A 27774-nucleotide genomic window follows, 5' to 3' on the forward strand; every position below is an offset into this window, starting at 1 on the left:
TTATCAGGAAATTCTGCACATACCAGAAAAAGGGGAATTCCCTTAATAGTACGTGGTCAAATATGGAATCAAAATTCATCCCGCAGTATTTGCCCAGCGTTGTTATTTTACTCTTACAACCTTGATTTCAAACGGAAGCACAAAGTCCCTAGGCTGTTGGTGCTGTAATTAAAATGGAAAATTTTAAAATGAGGGATTTGAAACCCAATCAGACTCAAAAACATCGTTAACCACCTGCTAGATATTCACATACCAGATTTCCCGATAATTTCACTGGACACAACGTTAGGAGAAGAAATGTCAGACCATTTGTCCATTGAAATTCATTATTCCTTCTCTGATAGCATTAAAAAGATGTTTGCAAGAAGAGCACGGTTATCACTCACCCAGACACCCAGCCAAGCTAATTTCTAAACTGTAAACTCATTGTGGGCAGGGAATATGTTTGTTGTTATAGTGTACTCTCCCAAGTGCTTTGCACACAGTAAGCGCTCAATAAATACGATTTAATGAATAAACAAATGAAGATGGGCCTTCTACATCCTTAACTTTTCCTTTTTCCTCTTCTACTCTAGTAAAAAGACTGTAGGTTCATCTAAACTCTTTTTGAGCTTAACTTTTCCCCCTCATAATCCACAATGAACCGATTTTATTTACGATTATCCCATCCCACCTCAAGCCTATCTCTATTTTCTACCCCTACAACTTTCTGGGATAAAGATGCAAATACGTCTGCTTCCTACTAGATGCTTTTAAAAAATGCCGCAGAATGAAAACAGCACAACTTCAAAAATATTCAAATTTATATCTTCGTTTGCAAATTTACACATCTGGATTTGTATCTTTTTAAAATACAAGGTAATAGGCTCCTCAATTCAATATTTTTTTTTACATTCACTCTGTGAAGATGAAAACCCAACAAAGGAATTCCCACTATCTTGAGCTCTCTAACCCCACGATTTCCTCCCTGAAATGTCCATCAGTAATTAAGATAATGTCAGATGGCATTTGTTAGAGTACCTCATGTCTAAAATTTGTGGTACAATCCACCTACTATGAATGTTTTTAGAAAGGCCAGTGTCAGAAGAGGAGCCAGAATACAGTAGCCAGTCATACCTATATAGGAGGTAGAGTTCATAATCACAGTTGTATAAAAAGATGCAGGTCACAGCTAAATGGCTTAACATTAATGGTGCTAAAATTAAAGTTACATCTCAGAAAATAGCCTTGTGACTGGAAAAAAAAAAATTGGGATGCCTCGGTGACTGTGATTCTTTGTTGCCCCACAAGAGCTTTTCCTCCTTGAATTGCTAATACGGGATAATGAGGAAATGGATGACTGTTAATTGGTCAATTAAGGGAGGAAGCATTAATTAGCTTAAAATGATGTTGTGCTAACAAATTGAAGCTGGCTGTTTCAGAGTGGGGAAAAAAGGCCGTGGCCTCTTGGCTCACTGATCGACTCTTACTCGATTTGGGACATTTCTTCCTTTCTCAATATCTTCGTGTACCTTTTTTTCCCCCCCTATATGTATGAACTACAGATGTAACTGCAGTGAGTGGAGGGCAAGGGCCAGTACAGTAAAAGTCTCTCAGCCTTGCACCTGACGTAAGTGTAACGTGAGTTTCTCCATGTCTTTAGTAATCATAATGGGCCTTCTAAATATAAAATTATTGTTGACAAAAGTAGCAAAGTCATCTCAACGAAGTGCTGCCACTCATACCAGGGCTGGTTCAAGTTACCCCAGAAACCCAGCAAGATGGGTAAGATTTTGCAGGCAAAGTTGAAGTTAGGTCAGTGAATCAAGAAATAAAAGCAGCATCTTATGGTCCCCAGAGCAGGCTGTCGCTGGAAACTCTTAATGCACTTCCTGAGGGGATTAACGTAATTGGCTTCTAATGATGGCCGATCAAATTCTAAACAACTATTCCTAGTTGGTACGGACAGAAGATTTAATCAAACTGAAATAGGTTTGTTCCTCTGTAAAGGAAAATGGGTGCAGTTACAGGCGTTATTTGTCATTAAAAAGAGAAGCTCGTTCCATAATTAAAACATTTTTTCATCCCTCTTGAGCTTTTAAAGATTACAAATAATCAGGTTCTGCCCCACTAGCTAGTCACTGCGCAAATAAAAGTTAAAAATAACTTTAAGTGAAACCATGAGGAGGTCTAAAAAAGTTTAAAAACTAGCATCAAGCAAACGTGAAGCTTTGCATTAGAGATCACTTAGTATAAAAAGTAATGCACTTTCCGCATTTTTAATTCGTTTCAAAGTATCGAACCAGTGCTCATTTTAAGAACTTGCGAACTGGCAATGTCGAACCATCTCCTAGCAGACGTGTTCTGATAAATTAGACTGTGAGCCCACTGTTGGGTAGGGACTGTCTCTATGTGATGCCAATTTGTACTTCCCAAGCGCTTAGTACAGTGCTCTGCACATAGTAAGCGCTCAATAAATACGATTGATTGATTGATTGATTGATTAGGCGCATTCGGGCGGCTTCCTAATTCTTAGTAATTGCCAAAGGAACCAATCTTAATACCTAAGCATTTGCGCCCGGTACGTATACTTGTTAAACTGGTCACGTGATTGCGGAACCATTTTTTGGATGCAAAAATTCCCCTTCAGTTTTCACTATAAAGTCCAAATTAAAAGCAGGCTAAAACCCAATGGGCTCAACTTTAACTGCACACGCAATCAGCTCCTATGTATTCTAATGGGAGTTACGTGCAAGTACAGAAAGATGCGGGCCCCTACCTTTAAAGTCAATAGTAATCCCTTAGGTAGCTAATTCAAGAAAGATTTTACAGTTAATATTCCCGAGATGTAACACGGCTGGTCGAAGTTAGGAAATCGCTTAAGTACACAGAGGTTTGGGGAATATATGCAGCCAGTTCGTATAATACTTGGTTGTGAAGTTCTCTAAATCACAAGAGCTACTCCACAGAAGAACAACCCCGACTTAGGGAAATGCTTTTCGAAACTATGGCAGGATCATTATTGCTTTAGACTAACGTGAGCTATTACCTGTAATTGGATTCGCATTAACCATCAAATACAAAAATACTGCAAAAACCCTGCAAGGGACATTCAGTGGAGACTGGTAATTGCACTTTAGGGATGAAAGGAAAATATTATGCCATATTCAAGTTGCAGGTGAATCAGAGGCCCTCTAAGTATAGTTCCTGCTGAAAACAAGTGTGAAGAGAATACCAGTATCCTTTTCTGCAAGTCTGTTGTTTGGTTTTCTACTGCTTTTAGGGATTTAAGGCAGCTCCAGCTGTTAAGTTCTACTTTTCCTCTTCTCTTCAAAAAGACTCTTCAGCATGTACACCTGAATTGCCGACACCACCACCATTACTCCTAAATTGACCAGGGACCAAAAATTCACTCTGTCAAAATTGCTTTCTTGTATGTTTCGGTCCCGAGCTTCGAATGCTTTAAGCAGAACCTGGATATGCACGCTTTTGCTTAGTCTGGACTTGATGTTATCAATGGATTCCTGCAATGACAGTTTTAGAATGGGAAAAACAGGTCAGACGTACACATCTCACATTCAGACAACTGGAAAATACCGATATTTCATGGACATTGTTTTGTCAATTATATTTTAACACTGGGGTCTAGAAATAAGGCCTTGAGGGTTTTACTAAAGGAAAGGCTGAAAATGTCTGTTGCCATAGTGTGAGCCCTATTTATGGTGCTCTGCCCAGATGAGATGCAGAGAAAGGCCTTATAGAAAGAATGCGTACATTAAAATAACTTTTTTAATGTGGTTAGCCTTAGTTTATCATGTGACGACAAAAACCATAACCAATGTTTTGCTTTTGCTCAAGCTTATAAAAGCATAGTCACCAGCAAGTTTTTTTTTCCACCATCCAAAAATTCATTCAACCATATTTGAGTGCTTACTGTGTGCAGAGCACTGTACTAAGCACTTGGGAGAGTACATTATAACAATGAACTGACACATTCCCCGCCCACAGTGAGCTTACAGGCCTCCTCCAGGAGGCCTTCCCAGACTGAGCCCCCTCCTTCCTCTCCCCTCCCCATCCCCCCCACCTTACCTCCTTCCCCTCCCCGCAGCACCTGTATATATGTTTGTACGGATTTATTACTCTATTTTCTTTGTACGTGTTTATTCTATTTATTTTATTTTGTTAATATGTTTTGTTCTCTGTCTCCCCCTTCTAGACTGTGAGCCCACTGTAGGGACCATCGCTATATGTTGCCAACTTGTACTTCCCAAGCGCTTAGTACAGGGCTCTGCACACATAAGCGCTCAATAAATGACTGAATGAATGGAGGGGAGTAATAACTGTGGTATTTGTAAAGCGCTTACTATGGGCCAGGCATCGTACCAAGCGCCGGGATGGCTACAACCAAATCGGGTTGGAGGCAGCTCCTGCCCCACGTGGGGCTCACAGTCTTCATCCCCATTTTCCAGATGAGGGAACGGAGGCCCACAGAAGTGACTTGCCCAAGCTCACACAGCAGACGAGTGGCAGAGCCAGGATTAGAACCCATGATCCTCTGATTCCCAGGCCCGTGCTCTACCCACTATGCGTGCCTTAAGGACAAAAGTTCAGGCTTCACCTGAGCAGCCCCAATTTCGATAAACATTAGTCTCACTGGAGCACTGATGGGCAAAGAGAAGCAGCACGGCTCAGTGGAAAAGAGCCCGGGCTTTGGAGTCAGAGGTCATGGGTTCAAATCCCGGCTCTGCCACTTGTTCAGCTGCGTGACTTTGGGCAAGTCACTTAACTTCTCTGTGCCTCAGTCCCCTAATCTGTAAAATGGGGATGAAGACTGTGAGCCCCACGTGGGACAACCTCATCACCTTGTATCCCCCCAGCACTTAGAACAGTGCTTTGCACCTAGTAAGCGCTTAATAAATGCCATCATCATCATCATATGCAAGTCAAGTGAACCCCAAAATGCTGTTGGCCACCGATGACGGAGATGGGCAGAAAGCTGAATGGCTGCATTTTTACCTGTGGGGAAATAAGAGGGAATTTCAATCCCTTTGGTCTGTCTGGCAGTTGGAATTTGGATTTCTGGAGGGGTGGCGTGTGTCATTCATTCATTCAATCGTATTTATTGAGCGCTTACTGTGTGCAGAGCACTGTACTAGGCGCTTGCACTAAGCGTCGGCCGAGGGCAATGGGGTCCACAGCCCCCATGGATGTATCAGCAGCCGCCCCTGGTCCAACTTCTTTTCTCCCTGACACCGCTATCTCAGGAAAAGGAGCCTCAGCAGAACTGGGATCCACAAGCCAGAGAGGAGCACGGTGGGAAGCCGACAGGAGCGTAATGACGGGCCACAACCCTCTGTTCATTAAGCGTTTCATCAATCTGTCGTATTTACTGAGTGTTTACTGTGTGCAGAGTACTGTACTACCTCATCTGGAAAATGGGAATTACCACTGTGAGCCCCATGTGGGACAGGGGCTGTGTTCAATTTAACTGGTATCTCCCCCAGCACTTAGTACAAGGCCTGGCACATAGTAAGCGCTTAACAAATACCACAATTATTACTATTATTAGGCACTTGGGAGAGTACAATATAACAATGTAAGACAACAGACAAGTTTCCTGCCCACGAAACGCTTACAATCCAGAGGGTTCCACCAATAAACTATATATTCCTTTGTATTTCTAAAGTTTCTTTAGTCCTAAGAACTTCAGAATGCTTTCACCAGTATTGTCCCATTTTATCCCCCAATAAACTATATATTCCTTTGTATTTCTAAAGTTTCTTTAGTCCTAAGAACTTCAAAGTGGTTTCACCAGTATTGTCCCATTTTATCCCCGTGAGGCAGCACTTCCCATTTTATAGACTGGGAAATAAAGGTATAGGAGTTAAGTGATCAAAAGTCAAATAGCTTTTAGTGCCCGAGCAGGGTCTAACCCAAGTCTCCCGGTTCAGTCAAGAAGCTCTTTCAATTAGTCCATGCCTAAAGCTAATTATATGCTGCACTAATTAGGTATTCTGTGATGAGGGTTAAAAGATAATGGAGTAACATATGGGAATGCCTTAATCATCTCAATGTGAGTTTCAAATGAATAAAAACAAAGCTCTACCAGAACAAAAGAACCTATAAACCATGATATATATTGTGTGTGTATATTACAGTTTCTAGTGTCTTTAATTCTAATCTTCACTGGACAGACAAAACTGAAGAATAGATAACTTTGCAGAGGGATTTTCACTTTTAAAATAAGCATTACGCTATGATACACAGGACAAAAGATTAAACTTGTGCAAACTGGGGCACTGCATACAGTTCTATTGGTATGCACACAACAACCTTTGCAGGAAGATCATTAAATAATAAAGGACTGTACAAGTTTGACTTCAGTTTCACAACCTCTTGATCTGTTACTAAAACATAACTGAAATGTGTGTTACATTAGGATTTCAGACTAATCTACAGCTTTCGGACGCCGAGCAATCTTTCTGAATAGGCAGCAAATGTGAAGGCGGGCAGTGTTACATAAAAAGTATTCTTCATAATAGGAACCTGTTTCGTTAAATCAATTGAACTTACTAGAATATCTTCAAGTTTCATATCCAATGTATCTGTGCCAGTAATATACTTCTTCCAGTCATCTTGGTCTTGCGCCTGTTCCCCCATATTATCAAGGATTAGTTCGAAGAAAATCACTTTCTCGGAAATGGTACTGAATGTATTGTCAAAGCAAAACATGTAGTCCCCCTCTTCAGTGTCCACTCTGCAAGAAGAACAACTCGCTCGTCAGCTCTAATTACGCCTGATCAGAGAAAGCAACTTTTTATGAGGCACAAGTAATTTTTAATTTACATTCACCAAATAGCTAAATATCCGTCAATCATATTTGTTGAGCACTTACTGTATATAAAGCACTGTACAAAGTGCTTAGGAGAGTACAACATATTTGGTAGACACATTCCCTGTCCACAGGGAACTTATGGTCTAGATGAAAATCCGGATTTCAAAAACTTAATTTCTCCACTTCAAGAAGAGGTATCTGGCAGCGAAGCATCCAGAATGTACATTCCATTAGGGCCGTTTTCATAAATTAGTTGGTAAGCTAGGGCCCGGGGCAGTCCGGAGTTCGACAGATACAGGGCCGAGGGCTGGTAACCCTGCTGATTCACTCAATCATATTTATTGAGCGCTTACTGTGTGCAGAGCACTGCACTAAGCCCTTGGAAACTACTACTACTAATAATAATGATAGCATTTATTAAGTGCTTATTATGTGCAAAACACTGTTCTATGTGCTGGGGAGGTTACAAGGTGATCAGGTTGTCCCACGGGGGCTCACAGTCTTAATCCCCATTTTCCAGATGAGGTAACTGAGGCACAGAGAAGTTAAGTGACTTGACCAAAGTCACACAGCCGACAAAGTACAATTCAGCAACAAATACTGACCTGCTGCCCGAACTCCAGAGCACAATTTTGTGTTAGTCTGAGCAACTCTCACCGGGTAACATATACTGAGAAGCAGCGTGGCCTAGTGAAAAGAGCACGGGCCTGGGAATCAGCGGATTTGGGTACTAATTCCGGCTCTGCCACCTGCCTGCTCGGTGACCTTGGGCAAGTCACTTGGCTTTCCTCTGTGCTTCAGTGTCCTCACGTGAAAATGAGGATTCGATACCTTGTTCTCTCTCCCTCAGATCCTGAGCCTCGTTGTGAGGGACTGTGTGTGGCCTGACTAGCTTGTATCTACCATAGCACTTTTTTTTTAAGGATGTTTGTTGAGTGCTTACTATGTGTCAGGCACTGTAGTAAGTGCTGGGGTAGATACAAGCTAATCCGGGTGAACATAGTACATGTCCCACAAGGGGCTCACAGTCTTTCAGCTGAACCTTCACTTACAGATGAGGTAAAGCCATGGAGAATAATAATAATTATGGTATCTGTGAAGTGCTTACTATGTGCCAAGCACGGTTCTAAGCGCTGGGGTAGATACAGGGTAATCAGGTTGTCCCACATGGGGCTCACGCTTTTAACCCCCATTTTCCAGATGAGGTAACTGAGGCCCAGAGAAGTGAAGTGACTTGCCCCAGGTCACAGAGCAGACAAGTGGTGGAGCCAGAATTAGAACCCACGTCCTCACGCCCGTGCTCTTTCCACTATGTGACTTGCCTAAGGTCACACGGCGGACAAGTGGCGGAGGTAGAACTTGAACCCAGGTTCTAATTTCCAGGCCAGTCCTCTAAGCACTAGGCCATGTTTGGCACATAGTAAGTGCTTAACACTAAATCACAGGTAAGAGGAAGCACGACTGTAAAGTTAGCTGATCTCATGCACAGCACTAGGGGCTGCTACTGTAGTTAAAAATCGGCACGGAACAAAATGACAATTAAAGGAGCTCAGAGACAAATGCAGACATTTATTGAAGAAATATCTGTAGAGAGAGTTTATACATTGAGCCGGAAGTGAAGCCAGAGAAGGAAAGGAGATTGAATCAGTTTCAATAAAATAAAAGCTTGGCCGACGGATGACAAGCTACCGACAGATGGGGAAACCAAACCAGACTCTGATTCTAGCACTACAGATGAAAGGAGGGAATGTGGCTCGACTGATGCTGAGGAAGAGAAGAAGGCAATAACCCAGGGAGCAATAGGGTGATGCTGGTGCCAAAAACCTCACTTCAAGAAGATGGAATTCATTCAATCATATTTATTGAGCGTTTATGCTGAGGAAGAGAAGAAGGCAATAACCCAGGAAGCAATAGGGTGATGCTGGTGCCAAAAACCTCACTTCAAGAAGATGGAATTCATTCAATCATATTTATTGAGCGCTTACTGTGTTCAGAGCACTGTACTAAGCGCTTGGCAAGTACAACATAGTACTTGGGAATGACAACATAATACCAACACAGAAAAACAGATAGCTCTTGAGTCTAACAAACTGAATCCCAAAAAGCAGAAAACCTCAACCTGAGAATGTGGTGGGCAGATCAGTGACAAAAGGATCAACTTGCTCATGATAAACAGGATGTTTGGCTTTTGGTTTATTGTTACATAGGAACAACTGAGAATGCATAGATTAAGAGAATAAAACAGTTTTTATGGTATCTGTTAAGTGTTTACTATTTATACTGTACTAAATGCTGGGATAGATACAAACTACTCAAGTTGGACGCATCCATATCCCATATGGAGCTTACCATCAATCCCCGTTTGACAGATGAGGGAACTGAGGCACAGAGAAGTGAAGTGACTCGCACAAAGTCACCCAGCAGACAAGTAGCAGAGCCGGGATAAGAATCCAGGTCCTTCTGACCTCTCATACCCACACTCTATCAAGTAGGCCATGCTACTTACTAATAACCTAATAGACTGTATTATGTTAGCTTTCCCTTCCCACAATTCATCGTAAGTATAAAAATCTGTATTGAGTGATTTAGCAAACCCAGAACACCTACTAGGACCTAAAATACTGATGTTGGCCATTTTTCATGTATGATACAATAAAGTGAGTATCATTTTTGTAGGTCCATTAAGCCCTTCTCTGCAAGGATTAGTTCAAAGAACTAATGAAGGGTTTACAAGGTCCTACCTGTGCCTAAACAGTTCCAAACTGGAATACAAGCTCATTCATTCATTCATTCAATCGTATTTATTGAGCACTTACTGTGTGCAGAGCACTGTACTGAGCGCTTGGGAAGTACAAGTTGGCAACATATAGAGACGGCCCCTACCCAACAGCGGGCTCACAGTCTAGAAGGGAGAGACAGACTACAAAATCATGTCAGCTTCCCTGTACGGGAGCCATGCAACACAATTCAACACACGTGTATGGGTAAGAACATGGGAGGAGAGTGAACAATGGGATACCCAAACAAGCTGCTATACTGTGAGCTGAATTTAGGAAATCGAGATCAAGGACAGACGATATACTTTAAGAATATATATATATAAAAAAAGATATCACCAACAATAGGTTGAGTATGCTCCTACTTAGATTGCAAGCCTCTTATGGGATCTGATTATCTTGTATCTCCCCCAGTGCTTAGCACATAATAAGTGCTTCACAAATACATTAGTAGTAGTATTATTATGCAGAGTAATCATGGCATAAGATTACACTATCTGTTTGGAGCAGGACTTACTTAAATGACAGCTTCTGGCCGGGGATTTTCCCTGCCCTTTACACTCCACTTCATCCCACCACCTGTCTTCCAGGACTGGGGATTGCTTTGATGTGGCAAAAAAACATCGTGGACTCTGAGCTGTGTTCATAAGGGTGTGTCGGGTATGTATCCCGGCTCCGACAATTGTCAACTTTGTGACTTTGGGCAAGTCACTTCACTTTTCTGTGCCTCAGTTACCTCATCTGTAAAATGGGGATTGACTGTGAGCCCCCTGTGGGACAACCTGATCACCTTGTAACCTCCCCAGCGCTTAGAACAGTGCTTTGCACATAGTAAGTGCTTAATAAATGCCATCATCATCATCATCATCATGTCAGAGATAAGTTTATTACCACTCGTGCTTTTTCTAGTACTAGTAGGGAGTGGTGGTTGTCGGGAAGAGTTTCCTCTACTAGTCAAAGCCAGCTCAACTTGAAGCAATATGGAGTTTCTTTATGTACAGTTGGTACATACAGTTGATTCCCACGTAATCAAAGAGCACAAATCATTGTATACACCTTAATACAAACAGCAGTAAATTGTACTTGGGGTGATTATTAGGTCCTGCCTGGTTCTCTCCATTATAAGGATCTGGTGGGCAAACACAACTGATAAGCAGGTTAGGAATTCTGACCCGGCTTCTTCCTGTCTCCAGACCTTGACAAACCCAACTTCCTGATAAGACAGACAAAATGAAGCAAAGGAGAGGAAATGGAGAGACAAAAGGCCTAAAGGCCTGTCCCATTTCATCTCTTGGTTACCAGAGTTACTCCTGTTCACTTAAAGGAGGTGGTTAGAAGATAATCAAACAGATCTAGAAACAAAAAAGCTCAGAGGGAAGGGTTGGATGAGAAGAGACTAATGCCAGGCCCAAACTACTGTACTTCCACAGTGGAAAAGCTGGAAATGATCCTTGTCCAATCAATCAATCAATAGTAGTTACTGAGAGCTTGCTGCATACAGAGCACTGCACCATGCGCTTAGGAGAGTATAATACACCAGAACTAGCAGACACAGTCCTTGCCCATAATGAGCTAACAGTCTGACATTCATGCTGATGTCAAAGATCCTGGGCTGGGCTTGCTGAAGAGACTAATAGTAATAATAATAACAATAATAATGATTGTATTTGTTAAGCGCTTACTATGTGCCAAGCACCGTTCTAAGCACTAGGGTAGACACAAGGTAATTAGGTTGTCCCACGTGCGGCTCACAGTCTTAATCCCCATTTTCCAGATGAGGTAACTGAGGCACAGAGAAGTTAAATGACTTACCCAAAGTCACACAGCTGACAAATGGCAGAGCTGGGATTAGAAACTATGACCTCTGACTCTCAAGCCCGTGCTCTTTCCACTAAGCCACGCTGCTTCTCCAATTAATAGACTACTATTAACTACAGCGACTCAAACCTTGTTGTATTATACTGTCCCAAATGCTTAGCACAGTGCATTGCACACAGTAGGCACTAAATAAATGACACTGAGTGACTTATTGATTTGAAGCCCTTGGGTTTATCTGCTTGGGGTAAAACACCTATTAAATGTTAAATTTAAGTACATGTTTCATGTCAGGTTTTCCCTGAGTACAGGCCCAACACAGATTTTTTAACTGAAAAATAATCTTAGAAGAAAACAGTCTACATGCTGATATGTCCTAAAATCTTTCAATCTATCAACTGCTCCTTCAGAGTTTACTTACGTGTGGACTCCATCAGATTTTCTCTGCTCAGATACTAATGTTTCTCCTTTTGGAGACATAATGTAGAAATCAATATCTAATCCAGCTCCATCTAAAACCTGAGGAAGAGAGGGAAGAAAATAACTATTTTAACTTCTTAAAATAAAAAGATGCGGAGTGGGTATTAAACAGAATTTTCCTGAATATGGATAATAATATTCCACATTTTTTCCATTAAGCAATCTTTTGGGAGTTGGATATGTCTCTGACTATTTCATTCTATTTTTAAACTAGTTTCTCCTCCCCTTTTGGCTTACAGTATGATCTGTTTTAGCAGGAGAAATACGATACTATATATATTTTTTTAATTTTACAAATCTAGACTTCTCTCCTTCACTAGGATCTGACAACCCTCATTCCATAGTTGCAAGTATTTCTCTAGCCTGTAAGGTCATAATGGGCAGGGAATGTCTGCTAATTTCATTATATTGTACTCTCCCAAGCACGTTGTACAGTGCTATGCACATGTTAGCACTCAGTTAATACTGTTAATTATTGAAATGCCTTATTTTACATATCCATAATAGTTGGGGGGTTTTCTTCTTAAAATAAAAAAATGCGGAGTGGGTATTAAACAGAATTTTCCTGAATATGGGTAATAATATTCCACATTTTTTCCATTAAGCAATCTTTTGGGAGTTGGATATGTCTCTCACTATTTCATTCTATTTTTAAACTAGTTTCTCCTCCCCTTTTGGCTTACAGTATGATCTGTTTTAGCAGGAGAAATACGATACTATATATATTTTTTTAATTTTACAAATCTAGACTTCTCTCCTTTACTAGGATCTGACAACCCTCATTCCATAGTTGCAAGTATTTCTCTAGCACCTGAATAAACATGCAAGGGTGACAGGTTAATCTAAGGACTGACAGGTTAATCTAAAAACGTAATCCCTTCCCCCAAATAAATTTACATTCAAGAAGAACCCCCCCCCAACTATTATGGATATGTAAAATAAGCCATGAGAAGCAGCATGGCTCAGTGGAAAAGCGCATGGGCTTTGGAGTCAGAGGTCATGGGTTCAAATCCTGGCTCCACCAATTGTCAGCTGTGTGACTTTGGGCAAGTCATTTAACTTCTCTGTGCCTCAGTTACCTCATCTGTAAAACAGGGATGAAGACTGTGAGCCCTCCGTGGGACAACCTGATCACCTTGTAACCTCCCCAGCGCTTAGAACAGTGCTTTGCACATAGTAAGTGCTTAATAAATGCCATCATTCTTATTTCAATAATTAACGGTATTCACTGAGTGCTAACATGTGCATAGCACTGTACAACGTGCTTGGGAGAGTACAATATAATGAAATTAGCAGACATTCCCTGCCCATTATGAACTTACAGGCTGACAAGATCAAAGCCCCTTTTCCCAAAGGTCTCGAAGAAAGGAAGTCTAATCGCGTTTTGGGAAACAAATCCCACAGCAGAATCTAAAGACTGACAAAACCGTGAGCATACCACCTAAAAGAGTAGCATCTCCATGTGCTGACCAACGTTAGTTATTTTTGGAAACCTACCGTAAATAAATTGACCTCTTTCATCCGCTATACTGACTTAACAGGGCAGGGCGGGGAGAGAGGTGGGGAATAACTAATAATAATGATGGCATTTATTAAGCGCTTACTATGTGCAAAGCACTGGGGAGGTTACAAGGTGATCAGGTTGTCCCACGGGGGGCTCACCGTCTTAATCCCCATTTTCCCAGATGAGGTAACTGAGGCCCAGAGAAGTTAAACGACTTGCCCAAAGTCACACAGCTGACGGAGCTGGGATTTGAACCCCTGACCTTTGACTCCAAAGCCTGTGTTCTTTCCACTGAGCCACGCTGAATGAAGAGGGATAGCATGGCTTGATGCCTTCCACACTCCCCAAAGAGATGAGGGGAGGGTGGGCCTTGAATGTCCGAAAGTGAGCCCCCTCCCACCCCCCTTTATTTCAGCACTGACTGCTGGGAAGTCAAAGACAGGACTCTGCTCACTTCACCCTTATTCCTTTCCTTGAATGGCATGGTATATATTAAGCACTTTTTTATCATCATCATCATTTTTTATGATGTTTGTTAAGCGCTTACTATGTCAAACACTGCTCTAAGCACTGGTGTAGATTCAAGTTAATCAGGTTGAACACAGGAACTGTCCCACATGGGGCTCACACCCACTTCTGGTGCCAAACCCCGGGCTGATTACAAGAAAACCGGACACAGTCCCTGTCCCAATCGTGGCTCATGTTAAGAGCAGGTGTCTTATCCCACTTTAGAGATGAGGAAGCCGAGACACCCTCCCAGTCAGTTAATCATGCTTATTGAGCGCTTAGTGTTTGCAGAGCACTGTACTAACAGCTTGGGAGAGTACAATATAACAAACGACCACCCTTCCAATAGCTCTAGCTAGAAATCAATTCTCGGCAGCTTTGTTCATTCTGTGGAAGCCTGTTGGTCTAGACTGTGAGCCCAATGTTGCCAACTTGTACTTCCCAAGCGCTTAGTACAGTGCTCCGCACATAGTAAGCGCTCGATAAATATGATTCACTGATTGATTGATTGAATCATTCTAAAGCACCTTCTGGCTATTTACTCCACAGGCTTAGACACACCTTCCAACTGTGCACACAACTCCAGTCTGTTTTATGGAAGCCTAGTGAGAGTAAAAAAAAAACTGTCCCTTCTGCTGCCACAGATAACCTTTCCTAGTACCATACTTGGTAGAGAGCTGGACTAATACAAAGGGGCAAAGCTTGCAGAAACTTGTGAATGGAAGTATGGACTCATGGAAATTTTCAGTCCATCTTCCCGCTTCTGTTCTTGTCTAAATCTTTTGACAGACTGTAGGTGTCCGCTACTTGTACTTGCTCTCCTCCAACGTAATGTAATAATAATGGCATTTGTCAAGCGCTTACTATGTGCAAAGCACTGTTCTAAGCGCTGGGGGGGATACAAGGTGTTCAGGTTGTCCCACGTGGGGCTCACAGTCTTAATCCCCATTTTACAGATGAGGGAACTGAGGCTCAGAGAAGTTAAGTGACTTGCCCAAGGTCACACAGCAGACATGTGGCAGAGCCGGGATTCGAACCCATGACCTCTGACTCCCAAGCCCGGGCTCTTTCCACTGAGCCACGCTGCTTCTCTACGCAAGATCCCTCCACGCCCCGAACGGACAGAGTGTATTTCCTGGATTAAACCCCTTTCTACTTTCCTGGGTAAAATATGCAAAAATCCCCGGAGAGATCACTTAATTCCACCTCCAAGGCCAAATTAACATTGCCATCCTTATTAGAGGAGGTTCCTTTCCAGTGATTTTCATTCATTCATTCAACTGTATTTATTGAGCGCTTACTGTGTGCAGAGCACTGTACTAAGCGCTTGGGAAGTACAAGTTGGCAACATCTAGAGACGGTCCCTACCCAACAGTGGGCTCACAGTCTAGAAGGGGGAGACAGAGAAAACAAAACAAAACATATTAACAAAATAAAATAAACGTCTTTCCTGACCTTCTGCAATCCAGTGTCCACGCCCTTTACACCACTAAGGTGGCTCTCTCTAAGGTCACCAACCATCCCCTTGTATTGTCTGATACCATCGAGTCAGCCCCGACCCATAATGACTCCATGGCATCTCTCCCAGAATTGTTCTGGTGATGGATCCATTGAGTTTCCTTGGTCAAAATCCAAACGTGGTTTACCACTGCCTTCTTCCGTGCAGAAAACTTGAGCCCCCGCCCTCTCGACTCTCACCCCTGCCGCTGCTGCCCAGCACAGGTGAGTTTTGACTTGTAGCAGATTGCCTGCCACTCGCTAGCCACTGCCCAAGCTAGAATTGGAATGGGTATGCCCGTGCTGGACTCTCCCTCCCGTAGCCGAGACTGGTAGAGACTGGAAGCCCTCTGGGTACCATCCCAAGAGGGGAACTCCTCCTAGCTCTATCTAATGAACTCTGTCCTAATCTTCCTCAACCCCTTGGCTGCTTTCAATATTGTGGACCAGCCCCTTCTCCTGGAAACGCTATCTAATGTAGGGCTTATTGACACAGTTCTCTCCTATTTCTCTGATCTGTCTCTCTCTCTCTCGATTACTATATGACAGTCGCTGTACTAACTGTTGGGATAGATACAAGACATCAGGTTGGACAAAGTCCATGGCCCACAGAGGGCTCAAGTCTTAATCCCCATTTTCCAGGTGAGGGAACTGAGGCACAGAGAAGTTAAATGACTTGCCCAAGGGCACACAGCAGACAAGTGGCAGAACCGGCAATAAGACCCAGGCCCTCTGACTTCCAAGCCCGTGCTCTTTCCAGTCTTTTACGAGCTCTCCTCTGCCTCTCACCCCCTAACTTGGGGTGTTCAAAGTTCTATTCTGGGTTCTCTTCAATTTAAATTCATTGCTGGGGAGCCCATCTACTCCTCCAGTTTTAACTACACTTTTCTATGGAAGACCCCCCAAGATCTACATTTCCAGTCTTGACCACTCACCTCATTTCCTCTTGCCAATCACTGCTACATGGGTAACCTGCCAACACCCCAAGCTCAATATATCTGAAGCTGACCTCTTCATCCATCCTCTCAAATTCTCTCTTCCACCTAACTTTCTCATCACAATTGACATCACCACTACCCTTCCAGTCTCTGACACCTGCACCCTTGGCATTAACCTTAATTTTCCCCTCTCTTTTCAATTCTTACAGTCAGCCTGTTGCTAAATCTTGTTGTTTTCCCCCACAACAGTTCCAGCATCCATCCTTTCTTCATTCCAGCGGCCACCACTTTGGTTCAAGCGTTGTGTCAGATTCTGGCTTGACTCTTCGCTGGTTGCCCTGCTTTCAGTGTCCCCCCCATCTCCAGTTCACATTTCACTCTCATGCCCTGATGTTTTCCTAAAACACTGCTCTACACATGTCTCTTCATCCTAACCATTGGTTTTAAGGCACTCAATTACCTCTCTCTCCCCTATCCACTTTTCTACTCCACCCTAGTTCCCTTTCTTTATTGATCTCAAGATAACCTTCTCACTGCCTCATTCTTGTCTCTCCCAGCTCAGCCGATTGCATTTATTGAGCGCTTACTCTGTACCGAGCACTGCTCTCCCCATCTTCAAAGCCATTCCACCTCCTCCAAGAGGCCTTCCCCGATTGATTTATCTTCTCTATAGACCCACAGTTACAGGTCAGCCCTTGTGTGTAAACTACAGGTAAGAGCAAACAGGAAGGAGATAGTCTCCTTGTCCCTGCCCATTAGGGTTCACTTAATTGCACCAATGAGGTCAAAGGTCAAATGCGGCCTAACCTAAACTTCATTCATTCATTCAATCGTATTTATTGAGCGCTTATATTTTCAGTGACCAGTTCCAGAGAAGGCCAGTCCTGAGGAGAACATATTCATGAATCTGCCTCCCCACTAATAATAATGATAATGGCATTTATTAAGCTCTTATTATGTGCAAAGCACTGTTCTAAGTGCTGGGGAGGTTACGAGGTGATCACGTTGTCCCACGGGGGGCTCACAGTCTTCACCCCCATTTTCCAGATGAGGTAACTGAGGCCCAGAGAAGTGAAATGACTTGCCCAAAGTCACACAGCTGACAATTGGCGGAGCCGGGATTTGAACCCATGACCTCTGACCCCACAGCCTGTGCTCTTTCCACTGAGCCACACTGCTTCTCTAATATTATAATAATAATGGCATTTGTTAAGCGCTTACTATGCGCCAAGCACTGTTCTAAGCGCTGGGGTACGTATAAGGTAATCAGGTTGTCCCAAGTGAGGCTCACAGTTTTCATCCCTATTATACAGATGAGGTAACCGAGGCCCAGAGAAGTGAAGTGACTTGCCCAAGGTCACGCAGCAGACAAGTGGTGGAGGCTGGATTAGAACCCATGACCTCTGACTCCCAAGCCCAAGCTCTGGCCACTAGGCCACACTGCTTCTCACTACCATGCTGCTTCCCACTACCCTTCGAATCCCAAGGTATCCTTATCACTTCAACCACAGGGAGCTTCAAGAATCGCCAGTTGTCAATCACATGGCGCAACGTACTGAGGATTTGTTACAAAAGCCACGCGCTTAGTACAGTGCTCTGCACACAGTAAGCGCTCAATAAATACGATTGATTGACTGATTGATGTCCAGTGGGCGACGAGAGATGGGTCGGCCCGCTCAGCTTCCTGGAGCCCCACCCGTTTGGACTCATCCGCGACCAACCGGGATTAGTCATCCCATCATCATCATCAATCGTATTTATTGAGCGCTTACTATGTGCAGAGCACTGTACTAAGCGCTTGGGAATCCCAGTGCAGGGGCAGAGCTCCCGGGGCTCTGTCTGGGGGAGACTCTCTCACTGACCGAGTCCTTGTCATGGAGAGTCATTTACCCAGCTATTCATCTTATCACATCTTGCCCCTTCATTGCCCATGGGTCAATCATCACTCTTTACAACTCTTCCCCCGGCTTAGTGGATAGAGCATGGGCCCGGGAGTCCCAAGGACCTAGGTTCAAATCCTGACTCTGCTACATGTCTGCTGTGTGACCCTGGGCAAGTCACTTCACTTCTCTGGGCCTCAGTTACCTCATCTGCAAAATGGGGATCAAGAGTGACAGTCCCACGTGGAACGGAGACTGTGTCCAACCAGATTAACGGGTTTCTCCCCCAGCGCTTAGAACAATGCTTGGCATATAGTAAGCTCTTAACAAGTACCATTATTATTACTAAGAAATCTCCACCCTCTCTGGCTGGGGGTCAAGCTGGGGCTCCTGGGTTCTACTTGGCCATGGGGCCCATTCATTGTACATATTTATTACTCTATTTTACTTGTACATATCTATTCTATTTATTTTATTTTGTTGGTATGTTTAGTTTTGTTCTCTGTCTCCCCCTTTTAGACTGTGAGCCCAATGTTGGGTAGGGACTGTCTCCATATGTTGCCAATTTGTACTTCCCAAGCGCTTAGTACAGAGCTCTGCACATAGTAAGCGCTCAATAAATACGATTGATGATGATGATTCACCAGGTATGGCTATCTTTTCCTCTATGGCTACGTTCTTCCCTCCCACCCACCCCCCAGGATGGCACCTGGAAAGCTCCCAGTCCTCTACCAGTCTCGGCTATGGGAGGGAGAGTCAAGCAGAGGCCTACCCATTCCCATTCCTAGCTTGGCCAGTGGCTAGAGAGTGGAAGGCCATCGGATACAAGTCAAAACTCAACTGTGCTGGGCAGCAGCGGCACGGGAGAGAGTTGAGGGCGGAGAATCAAGTTGACGGCAATGGTAAACCACTTCTGCATTTTTAAACAATAAAACTCTCTGGATACGCTACTAGAATGATTGCAGATAGAGAGTGGGGCATTCTGGAAGAGCTGTGTCCATGGGGTCACTATGGGTTGGAAGCCACTCGACAGCTTAAGACAAGACTTTCTTCCCTCGGTCCTTCCACCCTCTTTGGAGAGGGAGCCCCCAGGCAGAACCTCGGCTCTTATGGTTCACGGGGGCAAGCGCGCTTGGCTTTCGGACCCCTCCCTTTGCCAGGTTGTGTCAATTCTGTATACAGAACCTCCTTACCTTTGGCTTTAAAGCACTCAATCACCTTGGCCCCTCCTACTTCAGTGCTTTGCACATAGTAGGCGCTTAATAAATGCCATTATTATTATTATTACTTCGCCTTGCTACTCTTGTACTAAAAACCAGTCCGCACACTTTGTTCCTCTAATGCCAACCTTCTCACTGTACTTCGATCTCGTCTATCTTGCCACCAACCACTCATCCACATCCTGCCCCTGGCCGGGAATAATAATAATAATAATAATAATAATAATGGCATTTATTAAGCGCTTACTATGTGCAAAGCACTGTTCTAAGCGCTGGGGAGGTTACAAGGAGATCAGGTTATCCCATGGGGGGCTCACAGTCTTAATCCTCATTTTACAGATGAGGGAACTGAGGCACAGAGAAGTGAAGTGACTTGCCCAAAGTCACACAGCTGACAATTGGCAGAGTCGGCATTTGAACCCATGACCCCCGACTCCAAAGCCCATGCTCTTTCCACTGAGCCACGCTGCTTCTCTGAATGCCCTCCTGCCTCATATCCGACAGGCGATTACTCTCCCCCCCATTCAAAGTCTGACGGCACATCTCCTCCAAGAGGGATTCCCTGATTAAGCCCTCCTTTCCTCTTCTCCCATTCCCTACTGCGTCCACCCTGACTTGCCTGCTTTATTCATTCCCCCTCCCAATCCCACAGCACTTATGTACAGATCTGTAATTTATTCATTTATATCACTGTCCTTCTCCCCCTCTAGACTGTTGTTATATTGTTATAACAATATATTGTTATATTGTTATATTGTATATTGTATACAATTGTTATATATTGGATTGTTATATTGTACTCTCCCAAATGCTTAGTACGGTATTCTGCATACAGTAAATGCCCAGTAAATATGATTGACTGACCAGGTCTCGGTGCTGCTAATTTGCACTGATTCATATTGGTGTCTGAGACACTAATACGTCTCCCAAGAATCTTCTGCTCAGGTTGATGTCTTCCCTTACACTATGCGCTTACACTATGCACCTATACACACTGACTTGACTTCCTGTTATTCTAGCACTCACTCATCTAAATATCCTCTTTTCCTACTTGTGAAATATTTTGATATTTCTCTTACTAGACTTAAGCTCCTTGTGGGCAAGATTGCGTTGACAAGCCACTGTATCTCTCAAGTACTCAGTACAGTGCCCTTACAAAACAGGAGCTTGATTGAGGGCAAAGTGAACAAAATAAATGTACTTGTTTAAACTCATTCTAAAACGTCTGGCCTATATCTAAATTGTGACCAAATACGTTTATGCCTTGAATGTGAAAAAATGTATTTCTAAATAGCACATTTTCCTGGCAATCCTAACTCAACACAGCGAAAGCAGGGGTAAAATTTCTATGGAAAACTTTCGAGAAAAAAGGGAATATTCAACAACTTTAGCCCAAACCTTGTTAATCGTTCGCACTTTTTGCCCATTGGTAATTAAAACCACCCCTGGCAAAGCAGGCCGTAAGAGAGCTTGATTCGCGTATTTGTTTCTAAGAATTTTAGCCAGTCTATCTCATAAGTGCAAACATACGCACAAAGTGAGATGACAAACTTTTAACATTTCACACCCAGATTACGTGATCAAAAGATACAGGGCATAAAATGATTCCCAAGAAGTTTGCTTCCCTTTATACGGAGTCCTACGACTTGATGATGAGAGATCTGAGATTGAGTACATCTCACTCGGCTTCAAGGCTCTCCATTCCCTCGCCCCCTCCTGCCTCACCTCCCTGCTCTCATTCATTCAATTGTATTTACTGAGCGCTTACTGTGTGCAAAGCACTGTACTAAGCGCTTGGGAAGTACAAGTTGGCAATATATAGAGACGGTCCCTACCCAACAGTGGGCTCACAGTCTAGAAGGGGGACAGAGAACAAAACAAATTAATGGTTTTAATTAGAGATGGTCCCTACCCAACAGTGGGCTCACAGTCTAGAAGGGGGAGACAGAGAACAAAACAAAACACATTAACAAATTAAAATAAATAGGATAAACATGTACAAATAAAATTTGTACATTTAGTCGTCGTTCTGATGATTTTGACCACGTGTTTTGTTTTGTTGTCTGTCTCCCCCTTCCAGACTGTGAGCCCGTTATTGGGTAGGGACCGTCTCTATCTGTTGCCGACTTGTACTTCCCAAGCGCATAGTACAGTGCTCTGCACACAGTAAGTGCTCTATAAATACGACTGAATGAATGAGTGGTGGAGGTGGGAGGGAAGAATGGGAGGAAATCATTAAATGTCACTGCCTCATCCAATGATGAGTAAGAACGTGAATTAGCCTAACATTGTGAAACTCTCCACAACAGCGTGCTCTGCTTGGCAAAATGTCGGGCCGGTTGTGCAACCAAGGGAAAAGCCATTTCAACCACGGCTTTTGACTTGATTTCCACATTGGGGAACAGGCGATGGTAGCTGGCCTGCAGCCAGCTTGGTTCTGTCCTAAACCGCGTCCCACGCCAGAACTAGCGACATTTCAGAAATAACGCTGAGAGGCGGCGTGATCTAGTGGCTAGCCCCCAGGCCTGGGACTCGGAGGACCTGGGTTCTAATCTCAGCTCCATCACTTGTCTGCTGTGTGTCCTTAGACAAGTCACTTCACTTCTTAACCTGTACCTATCCCAGTTCTTAGAACAGTGCTTGGCACATGGTAAGCGCTTAACAAGTACTATCAGTATTATTATTCTCTGTGTCTCAGCTCCATCACTTGTCTGCTGTGTGTCCTTACACAAGTCACTTCACTTCTTAACTTGTACCTATCCCAGTTCTTAGAACAGTGCTTGGCACATGGTAAGCGCTTAACAAGTACTATCAGTATTATTATTCTCTGTGTCTCAGCTCCATCACTTGTCTGTTGTGTGTCCTTAGACAAGTCACTTCACTTCTTAACTTGTACCTATCCCAGTTCTCAGAACAGTGCTCGGCCCATAGTGAGCGCTTAACAAGTACTATAAGTATTATTATTCTCTGTGTCTCTGCTCCATCACTCGTCTGCTGTGTCCTTAGACAAGTCACTTCACTTCTTATCTTGTACCTATCCCAGTTCTTAGAACAGTGCTTGGCACATGGTAAGCGCTTAACAAGTACTATCAGTATTATTATTCTCTGTGTCTCAGCTCCATCACTTGCCTGCTATGTGTCCTTAGACAAGTCACTTCACTTCTTAACTTGTACCTATCCCAGTTCTTAGAACAGTGCTTGGCACAGAGTAAGCGCTTCCCAGACTGAGCCCCTTCCTTCCTCTCCCCCTCGTCCCCCTCTCCATCCCCCTCATCTTACCTCCTTCCCTTCCCCACAGCACCTGTATATATGTATATATGTTTGTACATATTTATTACTCTATTTATTTATTTATTTATTTTACTTGTACATATCTATTCTATTTATTTTATTTTGTTAGTATCTTTGGTTTTGTTCTCTGTCTCCCCCTTTTAGACTGTGAGCCCACTGTTGGGTAGGGACTGTCTCTATATGTTGCCAACTTGTACTTCCCAAGCGGTTAGTACAGTGCTCTGCACACAGTAAGTGCTCAATAAATACGATTGATTGATTGATTGATTAACAAGTACTATCAGTATTATTATTCTCTGTGCCTCTGTTACCTCATCTACAAAACGGGTATTAAGACTGTGAGCCTCTCTAGACTGTAAACTCGTTAGGGGCAGGGAATGTATCTGCTAATTCTGTTGGACTGTACTCGCCCAAGCATTCAGTACAGTGCTCTGCACATAGTAAGCGCTCAATAAATACCACTGACTGAGCCACATGTAGGACAGGGACTGTGTACAAACTGTTAACTTGGATCTATCCCAGCGCTCAGTACAGTGCTCAGCACATAGTAAGCGACCAACAAATATCATTTTTTAAAAAAAACAGTCAAAGCAGCATCCGAGGAGCCAAACACTGGTGTTCCAGTGAAAGGAAAGCAGCACGGTGCAATAATAATAATGGCTTCATTAAACAATTACTATGTGCAAAGCACTGTACTAAGCGCTGGAAGTGGATGGAAAACGGGACTGGGAGTCAGAAGCTCATGGGTTCTAATCCCCACACCACCACTTGTCTGCTGTGTGGCCTTGGGCAAGTCACTTCACTTCTCTGGGCCTCAGTTCCCTCATCTGTAAAAAGGGGATTAAGACTGTGAGCCCCACGTGGGACAACCTGATCACCTTTTAACTACCCCAGCTCTTAGAAAAGTGCTGAGAACATAGTAGCCGTTTAACAAATACCATAATAATAATAATCCCGGCTCTGCCTCTTGCCTGCTGGGTGGCCTTGGGTAAATCACTTCTCTGTGCCTCAGTTCCCTCATCTGCAAAATGGGGATTACGACTGTGAGCCCCACGTGGGACAACCTGCTTACCTTGTATCTTCCCCAGCATTTAGAACAGTGGCACATAGTAAACGTGGCTCAGTGGAAAGGGCACGGGTTTGGGAGTCAGAGGTCATGGGTTCTAATTCCGCTCCACCACTCGTCAGCTGTGTGACTTGGGGCAAGTCACTTAATTTCTCTGTGCCTCAGTTACCTCATCTGAAAAATGGGGATGAAGACTGTGGGCCCCACGTGGGACAACCTGCTTACCTTGTATCTACTCCAGCGTTTAGAACAGTGCTTGGCACATAGTAAACGCTTAACAAATACTATAATAATAAAAACAATAATTCTCTGGGCCTCAGTTCCCTCACTGGTAAAATGGGGATGGAGACTGTGAGCCCCACGTGGGACATTCATTTATGCATTCATTCATTCAATCGTATTTATCATCATTATCAATCATATTTATTGAGCGCTTACTATGTGCAGAGCACTGTACTAAGCACTTGGGAAGTACAAGCTGGCAACATATACAGACGGTCCCTACCCAACAACGGGCTCACAGTCATGTCCACCACAGCGCTTAGTACAGCGGCTGTCACAGAGTAAGCACTTAAACGCTTAAGAAGCAGCGTGGCCTAGCGGAAAGAGCCTGGGCTTGAGAGTCAGAGGTTGTGGGTTCTAATCTCGGCTCCGCCATTGTCTGCTGTGTGACCGGTAAAATGGGGATGAAGACTGTGAGCCCCCCGTGGAAGAACCTGATCACCTTGTAACCTCCTCAGCGCTTAGGGCAGTGCTTTGCCCATAGTAAGCGCTTAATAAATGCCATTAAAAAAAAGAGTCACTTCACCTCTCTGTGCCTCATCTGCAAAATGGGGATTAAGACTGTGAACCCCACGTGGGGCAACCTGATAACTCTGTATCTACCTCTGCGCTTAGAACAGTTAAGCACATACTAAGCGCTTAACAAATATCATCATTATTATTATTATTAATGATAATGATTCTCTGGGTCTGTTACCTCATCTGAAAAATGGGGATGAAGAATGTGAGCCCCATGTGGGACAACCTGCTTACGTTGTATCCACTCCAGCGTTTAGAACAGTGCTTGGCACATAGTAAGCGCTTAACAAATAGCATCATTATTACTAATAATAATGATTCTCTGGGCCTGTTACCTCACCTGAAAAATGGGGATGAAGACTGTGAGCCCCACATGGGACAACCTGCTTACCTTGTATCTACTCCAGCGTTTAGAACAGTGCTCGGCACATAGTAAGCGCTTAACAAATACCATCATTATTATTACTAATAATAATGATTCTCTGGGCCTGTTACCTCATCTGCAAAATAGGGATGAAGACTGTTAGCAGCACGTGGGACAACCTGCTTACCTTGTATCTACTCCTGCGTTTAGAACAGTGCTTGGCACATAGTAAGCGCTTAACAAATACCATCACAACAATAATTCTCTGAACCTTAGTTCCCTCACCGGTAAAATGGGGGGTGGAGACCATGAGCCCCATGTGGGACAAAACACCCGGCGCTTAGTACAGCGACCGGCTCAGGGTAAGCAGCGTGACTCAGTGGAAAAGAGCCCGGGCTTTGGAGTCAGAGGTCACGGGTTCAAATCCCAGCTCCGCCACTTGTCAGCTGTGTGACTTTGGGCAAGTCACTTTACTTCTCTGGGCCTCAGTTCCCTCATCTGTAAAACGGGATTAAGACTGTGAGCCCTATGTGGGACAACCTGATTCATTCAATCATATTTACTGAGCGCTTCCTGTGTGCAGAGCACTGTACTAAGCGCTTGGGAAGTACAAGTTGGCAACATACAGAGACGGTCCCTACCCAACAGTGGGTTCACGGTCTAGAAGATCGCCCTGTAACCTCTCCAGCGCTTAGAACAGTGCTTGGCACATAGTAAGCACTTAATAAATAACATCGTTATGTTAGCTATCAATCAATCGTAGTTATTGAGCGCTTACTGTGTGCAGAGCACTGTACTAAGCGCTTGGGAAGTAGAAGTTGGTAACGTATAGAGACGGTCCCTACCCAATAGTGGACTCACAGTCTAGAAGGGGGAGACAGACAACGGAACAAAAAATACATTAACAAAATAAAATAAATAGAATAGAGATGTGCAAGTAAAATAAGTAAACCAGAGTAGCAAATACGTACAAACATATAAAGCGCCCGCGGGGCTCGAAACCCCGAAAAGCTTGCTTACAAAGTTGAAAAGGAAACACTGATCTAAAGCTGTTATCAATCAATCAATCAATCAAATTTGCGCACTTACTGTGTGCAGAGCACTGTACTAAGCGCTTGGGAAGTCCAAGTTGGCAACATATAGAGACAGTCCCTACCCAACAATGGGCTCACAGTCTAGAAGACTGTTATGATAATAATAATAATAATGTTGGTATTTTTAGACTGTGAGCTCACTGTTGGGTAGGGACTGCCTCTGTAAGTTGCCAACTTGTACTTCCCAAGTGCTTAGTACAGTCCTCTGCACACAGTAAGCGCTCAATAAATACGATTGATTGATTGGTATATGTTAAGCGCTTACTATGTGCAAAGCACTGTTCTAAGCGCTGGGGGGGGGGAATACAAGGAGATGAGGTTGTCCCACGTGGGGCTCACAGTCTGAATCCCCATCTAAAAATACCAACATTATTATTATTATTATTATAACAGTCTTCTAGACTGCGATCCCACTGTTGGGTAGGGACCGTCTCTATAATGTTGCCAACTTGTACTTCCCAAGCGCTTAGTACAGTGCTCTGCACACAGTAAGCGCTCAATAAATACGATTGATTGACGATGTCGCCAACTTGTACTTCCCAAGCGCTTAGTACAGTGCTCTGCACACAGTAAGCGCTCAATAAATACGATTGATTGACGATGTCGCCAACTTGTACTTCCCAAGCGCTTAGTACAATGCTCTGCACACAGTAAGCGCTCAATAAATACGATTGATTGGTATTTGTTAAGCGCTTACTATGTGCAAAGCACTGTTCTAAGCGCTGGGGGGAATACAAGGGGATGAGGTTGTCCCACGTGGGGCTCACAGTCTGAATCCCCATGTTCCAGATGAGGGAACTGAGGCCCAGAGAAGTGAAGTGCCTTGCCCAAGGTCGCACAGCAGACATGTGGGGGAGCGTGTCCCAGACACCACCGTTTCGGATGATGATGATGATGGCATTTGTTAAGCGCTTACTATGTGCAAAGCACTGTTCTAAGCGCTGGGGGAGGTTACAAGGTGATGATGATGATGGCATTTGTTAAGCGCTTACTATGTGCAAAGCACTGTTCTAAGCGCTGGGGGAGGTTACAAGGTGATCAAGTCCCACGGGGGGGCTTACAGTTTTAATCCCCATTTCACAGATGAGGTAACTGAGGCCCAGAGAAGTGAAGTGACTTGCCCAAGGTCACACAGCAGACATGTGGGGGAGCGTGTCCCAGACTGGGGGAAATGAAGGGAGGCAGAGGACTGACCTGGTACTCGATCTCCAGCGAGGCCTGGCGCGGCATGGGCTGGAAGAAGCATTCCTTGCGGCCCGCCGGGAGGGTGAAGGTGAAATCGCTGTCCAGGGAGGGCGTGAAGCCCGACACGATGGGCAGAAGGGCAAAAAGGACGAGCAGCACACTGGGCCAACGCTGCTGCCCACTTCCAGCCCCCATCATGGCCCTCAGGCCTGAGGGGCGCGCGAAGGATTCTGGTCCTTGAGCCAAACTCGGGCTAACCAGTCCCCTCCACCCCCCACCACGGGCCCGTCTGTCTATATTAACGATTTGCACCTCCCAGGCGTTCAGTACAGTGCTTGGCACTCAGTAAGCGCTCAAGAGATAGGATGGAATGGCCCCCTCCATCCTCTCAAGTCGCCTCAACCGAGTGGGCCGCCTCTCCTCAGGGCCTCCCCTCTCGTCAGGGCCTCGCCTGGCGCCTCGCCTCGCGAGGCATTGTGGGAATTGTAGTTCCCCGCCCAATGGAGGAGCGCGGCCCGGCCCGGGCTGGGGACTACAAAGC

The 27774-nt window shown here is 44.2% G+C and overlaps 1 protein-coding gene across 1 annotated transcript; it reads right to left on the reverse strand.

Annotated features, from left to right (window-relative positions):
• Window positions 1-2655: 2655 nt before the first annotated feature.
• Window positions 2656-27644, reverse strand: TMED5 (transmembrane p24 trafficking protein 5). The gene is made up of 4 exons (XM_038746040.1): window positions 27243-27644; window positions 11828-11925; window positions 6553-6736; window positions 2656-3503 (listed from the first exon to the last, which is right to left on the reverse strand). The coding sequence occupies exons 1-4, from the start codon at window positions 27429-27431 to the stop codon at window positions 3285-3287; spliced, it is 690 nt and encodes a 229-aa protein (XP_038601968.1). The 5' UTR covers window positions 27432-27644; the 3' UTR covers window positions 2656-3284.
• Window positions 27645-27774: the final 130 nt, after the last annotated feature.

This window comes from Tachyglossus aculeatus, chromosome 4 (assembly GCF_015852505.1).
Source record: "Tachyglossus aculeatus isolate mTacAcu1 chromosome 4, mTacAcu1.pri, whole genome shotgun sequence".
NCBI classification, from domain to species: domain Eukaryota; kingdom Metazoa; phylum Chordata; class Mammalia; order Monotremata; family Tachyglossidae; genus Tachyglossus; species Tachyglossus aculeatus.